This window comes from Bos indicus x Bos taurus, chromosome 2 (assembly GCF_003369695.1).
Source record: "Bos indicus x Bos taurus breed Angus x Brahman F1 hybrid chromosome 2, Bos_hybrid_MaternalHap_v2.0, whole genome shotgun sequence".
NCBI lineage: Eukaryota > Metazoa > Chordata > Mammalia > Artiodactyla > Bovidae > Bos > Bos indicus x Bos taurus.
Genome location: NC_040077.1, coordinates 62,685,103 through 62,702,872, shown reverse-complemented (window position 1 = coordinate 62,702,872; position 17,770 = coordinate 62,685,103). Strand labels below are relative to the sequence as shown.

The 17,770-nt window shown below is 51.1% G+C and overlaps 1 protein-coding gene across 1 annotated transcript in view; it reads right to left on the bottom strand.

Annotated features, from left to right (window-relative positions):
- Positions 1 to 943: 943 nt before the first annotated feature.
- TMEM163 (transmembrane protein 163) overlaps positions 944 to 17,770 on the bottom strand; it is a 269,056-nt gene continuing 252,229 nt past the window's right edge. Inside the window, exons 6-8 of the mRNA XM_027562048.1 lie at positions 11,760 to 11,871; positions 3,243 to 3,384; positions 944 to 1,925 (exon numbers count right to left, since the gene is read on the bottom strand). Of these exons, the coding sequence (XP_027417849.1) occupies positions 1,865 to 1,925; positions 3,243 to 3,384; positions 11,760 to 11,871 (315 nt within the window). The 3' untranslated portion in view covers positions 944 to 1,864. The remainder of the gene's footprint in view (positions 1,926 to 3,242; positions 3,385 to 11,759; positions 11,872 to 17,770) is intronic.

Below are 17,770 nucleotides of genomic sequence, written 5' to 3'. Positions count from 1 at the left end.
GGTACACGGGGTGCGATACAGCCACTCCCCCAGCACTGGCGGCCGCGGTTTCACCGTCTGCAGACACGCTGCTGGAAACCTTGATGGGAAGGTAGGTGTAAGGCACTGGGGGAGGGGGAGGTGTTCACTGTGTAAGACTCTTCCCTTCGATCACATCCACCGGTACTGATGGTGGAGCGCTCCTCCTCCCCTGTACGTACCTAGAGGGGAACTCAATTTGTCAGTGGATTCCTAGGCTTTTCTTTTTTAAAATAACCGGGGGCTACAATGGATGTTTAAACTCCTTCAGGATGTGCTAGTACGGTAGCCCTTAAGAGGCTGTCTGTGGGCTTTTTAGACCTGGACCACATTTCCCTGCCTCAGAAAGAACACCCTGACCCCACAGCTCAGTGGTCCATGAGCACTTGGTTAGGCATGTGCCCCAGGAACAAGGAAGGTCAAGTTCATGCTCCCACTAGGGGCTTGTTGTAGGTGATGCTGGAGGGCATGGCGCAGCCTCTCTGAAGACAGCAGAGTGCCTGGATGCTGCCCGGAGCAGAGACTCCATGGGAGACACCTGGCATCTTTGATGGGACACAAGTCCCCAGAAAGGTGAGCATAACTTGAGTGCTTAAGTTTTGAGGATGCGACGCAGATTCCACCGTGGGAACTACATTAAATACAGGGAAAAAAAACCTGCAGAAAAGGAACCTGTTGCATCTTGTATTTCCCAGACCAGAAGAGTGTCTGTTTTGTGTGTGTGAGACATGGTAACAGCCCCTAGAACATGCTGCAGAATGCCATTGGAGAAAAGCACTCTTGAAAGCATTGGACTGAACCAAGGTCAGTGACCTCTTAGAATAGACCACCTGCCCTTCAGGGGCTCTACCGGGGCACAAGTCGTCCTTCACCCACGACAGAAAACCTGCCCACAGCAGTGACAACTCTGGCGATCACCTCCCCATACCATACAAAACAGGAAAAGGTCTTTATTGGTCACCGCTGCCTGGACAAGCAGCAGTGCTGGGACAGACTGTTGCATGTGGGAGCTGTTTTGTACAGAGTCTACGACCAACGCTACATAAACCGAGAACATCTAATTCCTTACAGAGGAGGAGGCCATCACGAGTAGACTGTGATGTACCATTACCACTTCACACAGCATATAGATCTATGCATCTATGGATAGATTATATAATTTATTACAAATAAACTGTAGTTTCACATCTCTCCAAAAGGGATCCTGTGTTTACACATATATGTTTGGGCTCTGAACGTACAAGAAAGGATTGGGGCTGAGTTTGATCCATGCAAAGCTCATACATCTATCACTAAGTACTTTAAAAATAGAATGGTCTCCTTTAGAACAAATCCAGTGTTTAGATTGAGGATTAGTAAAACAGTATGAAACGAATGAAATACACGGATAGAAATTAGGAGGTGATCTACACGATGGTTCTGGAAAGGGGTGCAGGACCAAAGGGTACGGTCCTCTCTTAAAATCTGCCAGGAGACCAGAGACTCGGCCCACGTGGAGCCCCGAGGAGGTGGGCCTGGTGAGTCACTATCCATGTCAGGCTGGGAGCACCACAGAAGGGCGTGTACCCTCCCCACACGAACCTGTTTTATAGCAGAAGGTGGACGAGGTCAGTTCCCGCGGAGGGTCCCCGCTCAGTGAGTGTTGTCCTACGGTGTCAGGCAGGGGTGGTGGTGGGAGGAGAGCAGGGCAGTATGACCTGCGGGGTAGACCTCGTTCCTTTGAGCACAAGCTTTCCGAGAGAGAAGCTGATGTTCAATTAAACATGGGCACCGTCTGCCTGCGTGGAAACGTCTCCTGGTCCTGACAGTCTTCATGCAGTGGCGGGGCGGCCGGCGCGGGCCACCTTCACTCAAACATCTCGTAGTGGCGCGTCTGCCTCACCCTGGGCACCATGTCGATGAGGAGTCTGCGAGGAGGAAGCGGACCAGTCACCCCAACAAGGACCCTCCACAGCCCTGGGCTTGGGGAACAGATGGGGGCTTTGTTTCCATAAATACAATTCACATACCATAACATCCCTGGGATTCGGTGGTTTTTAGTGTACACACGGGCAGCGCAGCTGTTATCACCACCTAATTCCAGAACATTTTCATTACCCCCCTAAAAAACAAACTCACTGGCAATCACCCTACCTTACCCCCCGCAACAACCACTAATCTACTTTCTCTAAAGATCTGCCTATTCGAGGTATTGACTATAACTGGAATCATGCACCATGTAGCCTTCTGTAACTGGCTTCTTCCATTGGGTGTATTTTCGAGGTTCATCCGTGTGGTACAAATCAGTATTTCATTCTTCTTCTGGCTGAATAAATCCTCCACTGTGTCTCTACCACCTTTTATTTAATCAATGGACATTTGTGTTCTTTAAAACCTGCATATGGATTGTATGTTGGGCATACGAGTTTTTTCTACTTTTTGCCCACTGTGAATAATGCCACTACGATCGTTTGTGTGTAAGTGTTTACATGGATATGTTTTCATTTCTCTGGATTATGTACCAAGGAGTGGAACTGCTGGGCCAAATAGCAAGTCTGTGTTTAACACTTTGAGAAACTGCTAACCTATCCCTGAAATGGCTAAACAATTTTATATCCCCACCAACAGAATATGGAGTTTTGATTTCTCCTTAACCTCACCAACACTTACTGTCTCTTGTACTAAAGCCATCCTGGTGGGAGAGAGAGGTGGGTGTGTTAATACTTAAAAGCTTGAGAAACTGTTTTCAGAGGCTGACTCCAGCCTGGACGCTGGGTACAGAGCCAGTGATGCCCACAGGGCACTTTAGTGAGTGGCCTCGGGCTGGACTAGAATGCAAGGCCTGGGTGGGTTTTTCTACATGCATCCCTGTGCACAAAGTCCCTTTAAGAAAAAGTTTTCTCAATCTGGGGGCTTTAGCCCCCTCTACAACCTCCCCACCGACTGCCTCAGGTGGCAGAGGGAGCTAACGGGTGAGGATACCACACAGGCCTGCCTGGTGCATCATCATGACCCTCACTATAGAGGAAGGAAGGGGCACTGATCTTCTGGCACCAAGAGTTGAAGGGAGGACCACTTACCTCCCTTCTCTCCCAGCCACAAGGATGTGTGACGGCTGCTCGGGACTGTTCCAGTCCCCGACCTCGCCCAGGAGCAGGAGGGTCACAGGGACAGGACGTAGTTATCAGAAGTGGGGAATACAGCACCCCTGGCCGCCCAGAGGGCAAAGAGGAAGCAGCACTTACTTGACCCCGTAGGCGAATATGGTGAGGCCGATCAGCACGCCGATGCTGCCGTCCAGGTACCAGACAGCCGAGTTGTGCTTGAACACCTCGGCGCTCAGAAGGATGGAGAAGCCCATCACGCCCCCCACAAGGGAGTTAAACCCTGCAAGGGAAGCAGAGAGAGGCTGAGGTCAGTGCCCAGCGTGGCCACAAGGAAAACCCCCCAAATGCCAAGTGTGCCTCTGCATTCCAGAGCGTGCGCTGGAAGGAATGTTCCAGAAGCATTTTGCAAGCGGCAGCGACCACCTCAGACACCTACGTGGCTTGCCAAGTCTCCACTCATGTCACCAGAGACGCCCTGGATAGTTACCACCCCCATTACCAGTGTCCATCCCCTGCCAGGCACTCCTGCTCATGATGTAGCCTGTGTGTGGTTCCCAACGCCTCCCTCCCACACGCTAGAACGCAGGTCTTGAGAGGGGAGGGGCACCAGGCCTGCTGAACACACGGGGCACATTCAATGCTCAGGGACTCACATCTGTCTGATGTCTGCTAGGCAAGTACAGAGATGGGATCTTCTCAATTCTGTCAAGTCAGATTATCACCCCCATTTTACCAATAATAAGACTTAAGTTGAACAGAATGAGTGAGGTTCAACAAACTGACCAGAGTTACATGGATTGAAAGGGGCAAGGGTGGGTGATACCAGAACCCACATCCTTTCCCAACAGTCTCCCTAAGTCACCTGAGGCTTTTCATACTACAGGAAGGACATGCAAAGTCTCGAATTAGCTACAGAAACCGCAATCAAACAAGAACTGGACACAACACACCCCAATCACCATCTCCTCCCCACACGTCAACTCAGTGGGTCCCTACAACTTGGACATTGCACTTCCAGTCTACTTGTAGGTTTCCCAAGGCTACACGAGAGGGAACGGCTTAGAGGGGCTCCCAGGGGCTCACTGAGGTGTGAGCCACAAGGCTCCTTGCCTGCCTCAGTGTAACTGAGCCCCAAGAGCAGCCGCAGGCAGGCCCACACTGCTTGGGCAGGCCAGGAACCTCTCCAACAGCAGGTCCTGCTCCGTTCTCAGGCAGCTTGGCCTGTGTGAGGGCACCACGCTTCTGCTGAACTCAAAAGCGGTAATTCCAGGTTCCAGCGGGAGAATTGAGATCAATCTTAAATGCATTCAGTGGGGGCTGTACCACTAGCAGACGTTCTAAATGAAGAGCAGGGGAAAAGGAAGAAGAGTGTAGGGTAGAGGTGACTTAGGCCAAATCCCTTCTCAGGATCCACCGGGTAGACCTCAACAGGCTGCCTCCCACAACGGGACCCAGATGAAGCTAGGACTGCAAGGTCATCTCTGGTGTCTGCATCACACACACTTCTCTCCCCTCAGACCTCCAACACCTCCCTGCTCCAGTTCGCAGCTGAGGACTCGGCCTCGCATGTCTTAGAGCACACAGGTGCAGATCACAATACCTCATCTTGCCAACACCAAACCCATCACTCACCTGTGCCGTCTGTCCCCACATCCTCAGCTGCTTCTCCAGTTACCCCTGTTTCTATGTCAGACCAGTGCCTTTGTCTCTGTTCACTGAAGGACTTTGTTCTTGAATTTCTTCTCCCTCTCCTGGATCACTCCCACTGGGATAAACCTCCACCTCCTCCCTTGATTCCATACCACCCCCAACATAACCCCCATTCATTACCTCCCTTTGTGAAACTCCCTGAAGAGCTGTCTACCCCCGTTAAGCATACCTCCCGTTCTCTTTACCCTACCCCACCCTTAGATCCCCCTCCCCTGAGCCCTCCCTGGTCATGGATGGCTCAAGGCTGCCACGTGCCATGGTTGCCTCCCCGTCCTCGTCTTACACCCTCCTGGGAATGCTTCCCTCCAGCCTCATGTGACACCACCCTCTGCCACTGTCTCTCTTCCCCCTCCAGGCTGCTCCTTCTCACTCTCCTTCACTGGATCCTCCTAGTCACCCCCATCCGAGTTCCTGGCTTAGTCTCCCGAAGTCCTCCTCCATCAACATTCTCCCCGCAGGTTCTCACCTCCATCCCATAAGCCAGCGTCTCCCTAGCTCTCTTTCATCCTGACCTTCCCCCTCAGCTGCAGACACAGAAGCATCTCAAACTGAACATGTTCAGAGCAAAAAATTCTGCCTCCAAATGACCTACCTTTCAGCCACCTTCTGTGTAAACAGCGCCCCCATCCACCCAGCTGCTGAAGCTACAACCCTAGGAGTCCATCCTGGACTTGCCTCACACGCAAATCTAATCCATCCATCAAGTCATTCTTGTCAACCGTTCACTCTAAGAGTCATGCTCCATCTACCCCCAGCCCAAGCCCCCCTCCTCCATCCCCTTCCCCTCCTACCCACATCTCCCTCCTCACAGTAGTCAGAGTGACCATGGTAGTGGACAGCAGCCAAGAGCCTCCAGTAGGCAAGCTGCCCACCCTGGAACCTGCGCAGACTCTTCACGGCCGACAAGCCCTGCCGTGCGTGACCAGCCCCTCCAGCCTTGTCCATGTCAGGTCCCCCGACGTCCCCACCCCCTGTGCTCCGGCCACACTGGACTTGACCAGCCCCGCCCCCTGGACTCCTCCTCCTGGGGTCTCCCAGGCCGCCTCCTCCCCAGCCTGCACTCAGCCCCGACACATCCTCCTACCTTCTCGTCCTTGGCCCTCCTTCACTGTTTTCCAGGGCTCTTCATCACATGGTGTTTTTTTTGTTTGTTTGTTTGTTTGTTTTACCGTTTTTCTTTTACAAACATCCCTCTCTTTCCCACCAGAAATGTAGCTTATAGATAGGAGTTTTGTCTCTTTCCTGCTGTATTCTGAGTCCCAGAATGGAGGCTGCCACTGTTCAGGGTCTTGACTGACTGCTGCGTTCATACTGAACTCACAGATGGACAGAAGGGCCTCAGTTTTGCCAAGAGGATGCCTACTTGCCGGGCTGAGCTATCCCAAGAGAGATGAGGCCTCCACGGCCCGGGCCCTGGGGTCTCCCTACCAAGGCAGAGCCTGCAGCTGGAGCTCCGGGTAGACAGCCACTGAGAGACAGAGGGCTTACTCCGGGACTTCGGGGTGTGGTTGGGGGCTGTATGGAGAGTCAACCTCCCCACTCCACAAGGTTCACACCTGGTGGACCTCTCCAACCCAGTACCACCTCAATATAGGCAACAAGGATGAGGAAAGGCAAACCCCTCTACCTTCCCCTAACTGGGGCCACATCCTTGGGAGGCCAGTCCAGGGAACTATGTGGAAAAGGAGGCCAGGACCTGCTGGGCGCCTGTGGCTGGTGAGGGCTGTTCCAGGCAGGCCTCTCCTGCCCCGCTGTGTGTACCTGGGGATCTCTGCCCACCTCCCATCGTGAGCCTCCCACCCCTCACCCACTGAGGCCTCCTTGATAGATAGCCAGTCTGACAAGGAGCTTCCTCTGGGTGTCCTGGGGGGAGCGGGAGGGCAGGGCTGGCGTGAACTTCACCCGAGATGTGCCCCACCACACCAAGTCCCAAGGCCAGATCTCTCAGCCTTCCACCTCCCCGCCGTGGAGGCCAGGGGCAGGTGACTCCCTGGGTGCCTCTTCTCAGGGTGCCTGGGGCGAGGCTGCAGCCCAGGCCCCTGTGGTGTGACCTTCTGGGGCTCCTCCAGGCTCACTCACCTCTAGATAATGAGGAAGTAGACTCTGCTTCCCTTCTGTCTCTGTTCTCCACTCAGCTCATGGAGCTGCTGCCCCTCCAGCCTTCTGTCACCTCATGGGAAGCTGGGTGCCAGCTGAGTCTTTCCCAGCTCCTTGCATGTAGGGCACCTGGAACTTCCTCCCTCTCTGACCCGCCCCTGGTTTCGGCCTCTGCACATCACACCCTCCATTCTGCCTCCAGTCTCCCCAAGTAGAGGGACAGCAGGTCCACTTTGAGAACGGTGAGGTCATATTTCCCTCCTGTCTTCTGACACATCGTGATCATCAATGTTTCCCCTCTCCCATCATAAGAGTCTGGCATTCACCCACTTGCCTCTGGCTGTCCCTTGAATCCTCCTATTCTTTTTATTAATAACAAATGGAATCAGACCCTAGATGGCGCTAGTGGTAAAGAATCCGCCTGCCAATGTAGGAAATGCTGGAGACAAGTTCGATCCCTGGGTCAGGAAGATCCCCTGGAGAAGGGCATGCAACCTACTCCAATATTCTTGCCTGGAGAACTCCATGGACAAAGGAGGCTGGAGGGCTACGGTCCATAGGGTCACAAAGAGTCGGACACGACTGAAGCGACTTAACACACAAGCACGCACAGAATCCAAAAAGTCTCTGGAGCCCACATCTTCTCACAGAGGGCCACAGAGAGCATCCACAGATGCCGTTACTCTGTCCAGGGGCTACCTGGGCTGGAGTTGATCTCTCAAGCATCCTCAAAGTTGGGGGAGTTCTGTGTCGAGGGGTGGCCAGGGAAAGGCAGAGACAGGAAGGAGATGGCCTCTGCCCCCGCAGACTAGAATCCTACACCCCTCTTGCTCCAACTTCATCGTGGGCACAGTAGCCCTGGAGCCCTCAGCGAGCCCGCTGGAGCTCAGTAAGTGTAGAGAGTGAGGTTCCCCCAGACGGCCACTAGATGTCCACTCGCTCCACCAAATCACCGGGCTCAGCCAGCCCAGGACAGTGCGGGGACCCACCTGCCCCTACAGGGGATGGAACTTTCACCTCGTTCACCCATCCCCTCCAGGAGCATCTGACCTTCTCCGCCCACCTTTGGTTATGGCTTATTTCAGCCGCACCTCTTGTGAGCCTGGCGGAAACACTGGAACCAGCACACCCGGACCAGGGGACAATTCTGTATCTGCCCTTCCGCATCCTCCAGGATTCTAGAGCCTTCCCAGCTACAGCCATTCCCCATGAAGGACCCTAAGCTCACAGCCCCAACCCACAGACCTCCCAGCTTACCAAAGCGGCCCACAAGGTCCCATCAGTCCCTTACCCCCGGGGCCCTGCCCTCACCTCCTATGGGGCCCCACCCCAAACTCCCATGCCCATAAGCTCATTCCCATGTCCCCTGTCAAAAGGCGAGGGTGGGATGATTTGAGAGAATAGCATTTAAACATGTATATTATCATATGTGAAACAGATCGCCAGCCCAGGTTCGATGCATGAGACAGGGTGCTCAGGGCTGGTGCACTGGGATCACCCTGAGGGATGGGATGGGGAGGGAGGTGGGAGGAGGGTTCAGGATGGGGAACACATGTACACCCATGGCTGATTCATGTCAATGTATGGCAAAACCCACTACAATATTGTAAAGTAATTAGCCTCCAATTAAAATAAATTAATTAATTAAAAAAAAAAAAAAACAAAAAACAGAGCAGCTGCAAAAGGTAAATGCTGTCATCACCTCAGAACACATAAGAACGTCTAAGGCGATCTTGATTAGAGGCTCTAACGGTCTGGCTTTAATGACTAGATAAGCATATATATAATTAAGCACATACTGATTTTATGCAGAAAATTCTGATTCAAAGTTATTCATGTACTTGAAAAGCACCACAGGCTCTGGGTAGAGTCAGCCCAGGCCCCTCAACTCAGAGAGGTTTCCAGCTGTCTTGCGGGCAGCTCTGGAGCCAGAACCCTGGCCCCTCGAGGGTTTAGAACTGCCCCCAGGGACCTTGCCACAATCTTCCTCTGTCTGATTTGTAGTATTAACTTCCTGCACAAAATCATTTTGTCTTAAATAATACATAGCCAGCTTCAGCCTAGTCCTGATAGCCATGATCGCATGCTATCACATCACTAAATATCCAGAGCAAGAAAACCCAATTAGACATGATTTCCTGCACAGCATGGGGAAGTCTGGAATCCACCTGCACCCTGCTGCCCCTCTTTCCCTGGAGATATGCTTCCTGACTGTAAGGACAGGACCCAGGGACACCGGATCTGGTGGAGTCAGCCTGGCCCAGTGCACACACGGCCCCACCCATTTCACACACAACACCAGCTTGGGAAGCAGCTGCCTCACCAGGTGACAAGTGAGACCCCCCTGGCCTCTCGGCACCAGAAGCAATTTGCTGGACTTGCTTCCTTCTTGGAGGGAAAGCGCTTGGCCTGCTCCCCTGCCCTGGGCCAAGCCAACATGAACGGCAGGCCCAGGCCGGGCTCCTGAATCCTAGCCTGACCCCTACCTCCCCAAGTGAGGACATAATTACAGATGGTTCTGCTAATCAATGAATGAGGAAAATCAGGATCCCAGACAATGCAATTAGCAGGAGGCTGTAATTACTACTGCATATTTTGCTGATACTCCCACTAAGTGAGGGATTGCGGAGTGTGCCAAACCTCCCCCCCACCCCCAGGCAACGAGGCTCATGGGACGGGCTTGGGGGTGGGGGTGCTGCCTCCACACTTTGCAACAGCCTTGCTCTGTCTCTCCTCAACCTCCACGGCCTGTTTATCCCTGAGCTCTGCCCGTTTTATAAACATCACCGACATTTCCTCAGTTCCCCCACATCCCAGCCCTCTGCCCTCACCCACTGAGGCCACCACCCCCTGGGCTCCCCAGAGACCTCTCCCTCCCGGAAGTTGCTCTGCTCTGTTCTCCACCTTGTTGGCCGGAAGGGTCATTTAGAAACATCCACCATGTCACCCCTCATCTGCTTAAATATTTAACAAAACATCCAAAATCCCGCGCTTGACCTGGCATACCGAATGCTCCACCCTTGCCCACCTGGCAGGGCCCCTCACCCTGTGACCCTTCCTCACAGGAACCCCCGACCCCCTCTCGAGGCCACAGGCTCCCTCCCACCTCGGTTCCCTCTGCCTGAGGAGTGCCTGTCTCCGCTTTGCCTATTTGTGGGACAATTTTCCCTTAAACTATTCACTCCTCCTTGTAATGACCCCTTCCTGAGGGTTCAGGAGGCAGATGGGAAGACCACTTATGTGTTTGGATAGTTTTGTAGGTGAAAACTATGGAATCCGGAGTCACTTCATTAGAAAACACATACTTATCATCAGGGACTTCTCTTAAAATGTTAAGGAAGGCCGCCTGTCATGGGAGAGGTCCCACTATTCTGAGAAGAAAGGGGTTAAGCCTCAGGGTCACGGGTAGGGAGGGGACAGGGCCTCCTGCCTGGCAGCTGGGGGCCATGGTCTGACTGCTGGGGCCCCCAGTCCAGCATCTCAGCTGTACTCAAACAAACAGAGAAAGTGCTGATGCTCTGTCAGCACAGAGGCTCTGTGACTTTAGGGTGTAATGTAGGACAGACTTATGGGAATAATGCAGGGCTTGCCAGGTGGTACTAGTGGTAAAGAACCCGCCTGCCCACGCAGGAGACGTAAGACACATGGGTTCAATCCCTGGCTGGCGAAGACGAAGATCCCTTGGAGGAGGAAATGGCAACCCACTCCAGTATTCTTGCCTGGACAATTCCATGGACAGAGGAGTCAGCTACAGCCCACAGGGTCACAAAAAGTCAGACATGACTGGGTGACTTAGCATGTACGCTGTGTTGACCAGTGCAGCCTCCCCCCAGGCCCGCATTCCCATCCTTCATGTTAAGGAAATGCAGCCGCCCACACATGTTTGCATCCACATATTTCACATAGGTGGGACCTCTGAGGAGCAGGGAGTGGTTCTTTAAAAAGAAATCATGGGAATTCCCTGGTGGACCATGGTTAGGATTCAGTGCTCTCACTGCCAGGGACCTGGGTTCAATCCCTGCTCAGGGAACAAAGATGCCACAAGCCTCGTGGTACGGCTAAGGGGGAAAAAAAATCTTACAATCTCTGCTCTACTTTGTGCAGGTACATCCACCAGCCCACCAGCTAGGACCCTGTGACCGCTGACCCCAGGGCACAGGGGCGCACGTCTCTACTCCCGACCCTCAGAAACTTCACACGCTCTGGGATAAAGAGAACGAAAACAGCCGGGAGGTTGTGTTCATCACGTTTCTAGTTTACAAGCCAGCACTAGTGTGCAAAAACGGAAACGTGCTTTTCCTACTTTCACACACCCTTCTCCGTCTGCCCAAAGGCCACACAGGAGGCTCCTCCTGACCCACAGGACACAGAGGGACACGTAGACCTGGTTCGGGTTTTGAGCAAAGTACACATGGCTCATTTCCCCAGCGAAGCCTTGGTCACTGCTACCTGAACTCCCAGGTAAGGGGGAAATGGGTGTGGAGCACACACCAGACCTTCATAGAATCCAGGGAAGATGCTTGCTTTTTATTTGGAGTGATGCACAACAAACAAGACTCTGGGAAGCCCTTTGTGCTCTATGATTAGGAGGCAAGCCCTGAGTTACCCTGTTAGGAGGTCTGGGTGGAGGTGCTTTAGGAAGAGCGTATTCAATTCCCAGGCACAAAACATCTGCCCTGATAGGGAACCCTGAGAATCACGAAACAGCCTGGGGAAGGGAGAACAGTGGGGAACAGATTCCAAGCTGTTGAGCTCTTCTGCAAGACGAGCAGCTGAAAGTGACCCAAACAGCACCTTCCCTCACTGTGAGCTCAGCCCCCAGAGGCCAGGCACACTGGCCTTACTCACCATCTGTTATGAGTGCTCTGCTGGTCAGAACCTTCCCCAACATGAACTTCAGCACAGCCAGGATGCTGCACAGGATCCCACTTAAAATGGAGACGCTGAACAGGAAATCATCCTAGAAGAGGAAGTTCCAGATTTCAATGGTTCAGCTCATGCCAGAGCAGATCATCGGCAAACCACTGGCCTTTGCTCCCAGAATTAACAGTTGAGTTTGCTGCCACTCCAGCTTCCCTGGTGGCTCAGCAGTATTTACTGTCTGCTCACCGATGAAGGAGATGTGGCTTTGATCCCTGGGTGGGGAAGATCCCCTGGAGGAGGGCATGGGAACTCACTCCGGTATTCTTGCCTGGGAAATCCCGTGGACAGAGGAGGCTGGTGGGCTACAGTCTACAAGGGGGCAGAGTCACTTAGTGACTGAAGAACAATAGAGGCTGCCACCAGATGGGAGTATATTGCTTGCTTTTATACCTCAGTTACCTGTGTCACCAGAAACTGAAAAGGATGATCAGAAACACACAATCCAGATTTATATTTCTTTAGAAACCTCAGAAACCCATTACATATTCTTTTCTTGTAGGAGACTTCCCTTCCCACTATTCTGCCAAAATGGTTGGCAATCATTGATCAATAACGGAGTTGGTCAAAGTGCTAACAATAGTAACTTCTATGTAGAGTTTTCCAAGGATAAGTCAAAAAGCAGCTAATTGCAAAGTTTGGAACAAGTAAGTAGACCACCAGCTTGAGAACAGGGCCAACTGAACTTGCCACAGGGTCAATTACGGCTGATCAATATGGCTACTTCTGGCTGTATTCTTTCCTTAACTTCACAGAAGCAACTGGAAGTTCAAATATAGCTTTCAAGGTGGGACAAGGCATCTAAAAATATAGTTTGCTGTTGATGTTATCTTAGTACTTCCTCTAAGTTGTTAGCTCACCTTTGGAAGCAAGTGAATGAGTCACATGCCAAAGCGAGTAGAACTGTATCTATTGCCTGACAGCAGGGCCCATGGAAAACTCTCAGCTTAGGGCTCCCAGGCATCACTCCCATGAGATGCAGGCTCCAGATCCCCCAATGTGAAAATGCCACTGCCAGCAGAAATCTGATAAAGCATCATATGTACTCGAAGAATGGGTTTCCTAAGTGGTGCAGCAGTAAAGAATCTGTCTGCCAATGTAGGAGAAGCAAGAGATGTGAGTTCAATCCCTGGGACAGGAAGATCCCTGGAGAAGGAAATAGCAACCCACTCCAGTATTCTTGCCTGGAAAATCCCATGGACAGAGGAGCCTGGTGAGCTATAGTGCATGGGATCACAAAGAGTTGGACACGACTCAGCATGCACACATGCATACTTAAAGAACAGAATTCCTTAAGCATTTTATTATTCAAATAACCAAGTAATAGAAAGCTAGGAAGACAGCCTGCTTCCCCAGGTTCAAACCTGAGTAAAGTGATTTGAAAAATCACCTCACTGGAAACAGGGTATCTGCAAAGCACCTCCTCCACAACACTGATCAGTGGTAGTTGGCCTTAACATATGTCCACAAATCCTTCACTGCATCCCCCCAAAAGGCACACCCTAATCCCCTGGTCCTTTGCATGTCAGCTCAACTCATGACTCAAATCTAACAGAATACAGAAAAGAGGAAAAACAAGTTTGGCCAGAAGGTTCATTTGGGTTTTTCCATAACATTTTAAAGAGAAACCCAAGCGAACTTCTTGGCCCACCCAACCATAACTTTATAGGCTAGAAACCACGCGAGTGAGCAAGGTGAGCCTGTCCACACACAATGATACTGCTACCACATGCCTCCTGATAGGATGAGATGTGAGAAGGACACCTCTGGGTGTCCTGCCCCAAATCCATAACCTCAGTTGAATTGTGAAAAAAAAAACAAACAGTATTGAGGATGGTCTATAAAACACCTGAGTACTACTTTTCATACATGTCAAGATCATGAAAGACAAGGAACCACTGAGAAACCGTCACAGGTTGGAGGCTAAGGAGATGTGAGGATAAAATGCCACAGAAATAGGAAAGGTCATTAGCAGGAAATCTGGGGAACTCAGTGCAGAGGCTGCAGTTCTGTTAACAGTGCTGTCATCTCAGTGTTCTTCCCAGGTGGCTCAGTGGCAAAGGACACGCCTGCCAATGGAGGAGATGTGAGTCGGATCCCTGGTTTGGGAAGATCCCCTGGAGAAGTAAATGGCAATCCCACTCCAGTATTCTTGCCTGGGGAATCCCATGGACAGAGGAACCTGGCAGGCTACAGTCCATGGGGTCGCAAAGAGTTGGACACGACTTAGTGACTGAACAACATCACCATCATCTCGTGGTGTGAGGAAGGGCACCTTGGTTATCTGCATGAGATGGTAACATTAAGGGAGGCTGGAGGAAGGGCATACGGGACTTCTCTGTAATGTCTTTGTAAGCGAAGTGAAAGCCGCTCAGTTGTGTCCAACTCTTTGCAACTCCATGGACTATACAGTTCATGGAATTCTCCAGGCCAGAATACTGGAGTGGGTAGCCTATCACTTCTCCAGAGGATCCTCCCAACCCAGGAAGTGAACAAGGGTCTCCTGCATTGCAGGTGGATTCTTTACCAACTGAGTTATCAGGGAAACCCTGTCTTTGTAACTGATGCATAAATCTAAAACTATCCCAAATTTTGCAGTTTTTTAGAATAGTCACTGTATTAAAGTTTCAGTTCCTCAAAAGATCAGTAAGGACTATGCCAAACCTGGCCTCTTGGCAGATCCCAAGTCCCTGCTGTGTATGGACTGTGCATGGCGGTTACATAAGAGGGGGCTAGGGGTGGTGTTGGGGAATGATCCCCCGCCAACTCCCCAAATCAAAGCTTTCTTCATGTGGGAACTCAGTCTAATTAATTATGCAAGATGGTAGCAATAACTAGAACCAGACATGGAACAGCACACTAGTTCAAAATTGGGAAAGGAGTACCTCAAAGCTGTATAATGTCATCCTGTTTAACTTCTATGCAGAATACATCATGGGAAATGCCTGGCTAGATGAAGCTCAAGCTGGAATCAAGACTGCTGGGAGAAATATCAATAACCTCTCTAATGACAGAAAGTGAAGAGGAACTAAAGAGCCTCCTGATGAAGGTGAAAGAAGAGAGTGAAAAAGCTGACTTAAAATTCAAGTTTCAATAAATGAAGATCATGGCATCCAGTCCCATCACTTCTTAGCAAATAGACGGGGAAACAATTACAAACTTTATTTTCTTGGGCTCCAAAATCACTGCGGACCCAGAGTGCAGCCATGAAATTAAAAGACACTTGCTCCTTGGAAGAAAATCTATGACAAGCCTAGACAGCATATTAAAAAGCAGAGACATCACTTTGCCAACAAAGGTCTATAGAGTCAAAGCTATGGTTTTCCAATAGTCATGTACAGATATGAGAGTTGGACCATAAAGAAGGCTGAGCACCAAAGAACTGATGCTTTTGAGCTATGTTGCTGGAGAAGACTCTTGAGAGTCCTTTGGACAGCAAGGAAATCAAACCAGTCAATCCTAAAGGAAATCAACCCTGAATATTCATTGGAAGGACTGATGCTGAAGCTGAAGCTCCAATATTTTGGCTATGCGGTGTGAAGAGCCGACTCATTAAAAAAAAAACCCTTATGCTGGGAAAGACTGAGGGCAAGAGGAGAAGGAGGCAACAGAGGATAAGATGGTTGGATGGCATCACTGATTCAATGGACATGAGTTTGAGCAAACTCTGGGAGATGGTGAAGGACAGGGAAGCCTCGTGTGCTGAGGTCCATGGGGTCGCAAAGAGTGGGACACAATTGAGCGACTGAACAACAACAATGCATAAGAAAAAATGCAAATATGATAAGGAATCACATACAAACACAGACCCACATGAAGACAGGATTCAAAAAGCCTAAACTGGGAGATTGAGACAGTAAGTACGGTGAGACCCCAGATTGAGGAGCTGAATTCTCACTGTGCTCACCCCCTGCCTGAAACCTTTATAGTTCCACCCAGTCTGCCCACAAAACCATCCCTACCTTTTCAGAGACAGAGAAAGATGCGTTCACCCCATCCAAGCCCCAGGGAGCTGGGATTTGGCGTACCCCTCCCGCCCCCAGATGCACCTCGAGAAGAGCCAGTGGGCTTTGCTGGTCCTCCCCTGGCTCTGCTCACCTGGGGAGCTCACTGCTGAATGCAGGCTTGGCTGACAAAGGGCAGTGAGGCACCAGCAGATCTTTGCTCAAACTAGACGCCACTTCTCCCTGGGGAAACAAACTGAGGCTCTCAGATCTCAATTTTCTCTTCCACAAAGAGCAGTGTGATACCCACAGCCGCTGGCAGGCAGCTGGTATGCAGTTAAATGTCGTAATTGTTGTTAACGGCACAAGATGCATGATCCACAAGCTAACTTATCTCACCAAACAGCCACATTAGGTGCTGATGGTGAGCCCCAGACACAGCATGGTAAGTACTCCTATACAGGAAACACAGGGACTTCATTACCTAGAGAGAACCACACTCAGTGCAATGTAAAGAAGCATAAGAGAAACTGGTTGGTGTCCGTGGTGACTTAACAAGGGTGAAGGAGCCCTCAGGACCCACCCTTTACCTTGGAGAAGCTTTCCATGGACTGGAATACTGGAGGAACAGAGCAGGGGATTCCTGATGTAATAAAGTAGAAGCATCATATGATAATTAAAGGCACCCAAGCAGAAGGCTCAGTTAATAACTGTGTGACTCTGGGCAAGTCACCGAACCTCCCTCCCTGTAAGCACCTGTAAAATGCAAAAAAAAAAAAAAAAAGGGTCTACCACCCCTGGTGGCTGTGTAGTGTGTCCACAAGGATCAGCTGGAGCTGTTTCCCAGAATCCCCTTGCTAGGTGTTTCCAAGCCACACTCGGCCAGCAGAGACATCTGCAGGAGATCTGGAAAGTGGAGGTGATGCGGTGATCCCTTGTCCCTGAAGACAGCTGCAGGGCACAGCTTGCTGATCCACTGGCTCCTCTTAGTGGAGGCGGAAGAGCCACATCAGGCCCTCAGCTCTGCCAGCTCCCCTCGCTCCCCTCCTCCAGCCTTTCTGAGTCCTGGGCCAAGTGCTCAGTGTGTGGTTTCACGTCAAAAGCTTCTTCTGCAGATCAGATCACCCGTGTCCCTGAGGCTGAGACCCTGAGACTCAGATGCAGCTCGTTCAGGGTCTCTGGCAGTCCTGCTCTGCTTCCCTCATGTTGGGGAGCCCCGCTAACTTAAGGCCCAGACTCTGAAGCAAGAGCCTCCTGCCATTCTGAGACAAAGCCCCATCCTGACCAGTTAAGAGTGGTTCTACTTCCCTGCTTAAGCTTCACATATTACCTCATAAGGATATTCAGAAATGCTCCAAAAGGGTCTGGTACAGAATAAATGATATATTTAAAAGTGCAGAAGCCAATGTGCCAAACTCAGGGTTTTCATGTCTGTGGATTATTCCCACCAACCAGTCTGCTCCCAGGATCAGCTCTGAAAGAACATCTGCCTTCCTCAAGTCTGGGAATACAGAGACTGGGGCCACCTCAAAGCTTCATCAAGAGCTACAGGGCTTTGCCCACCACAGCTGCACTGATCTGCTTCAGACAAAATAAACTTTGTGGCCAGTCTCATGGAGGACTGGACTGGCACAGACCTGCCAATGCCCTCACCCTAAACCAGCTTTCAACATCCTAGAAGTCTGCTGGGAGTCTCCCGGCCGGAGCCCGTCTGGGTCTTCTCTCTTCCCCCAGCCTCCACATCTATGGTCAGCATGAGCATAATGTCAGAGAAGCAGTCATCAGCCTGCTCAAGGCATCGGTCCCTCCTATAGGCCTTTGTGTCCTCCCCAAATGCATCGTGTGGAAGCCCTAATCTTCGCCGTGATAGCATTTGGAGACGGAGATGAGGGAGTGATCAGAAGTAGATCAGATGATGAGGATGGGGCCCTCATGGTGGTATTAGTGTCCTTATAACAAGAAGAAAAAATCTCTCTCTCTCTCTTTCTCTCTGCC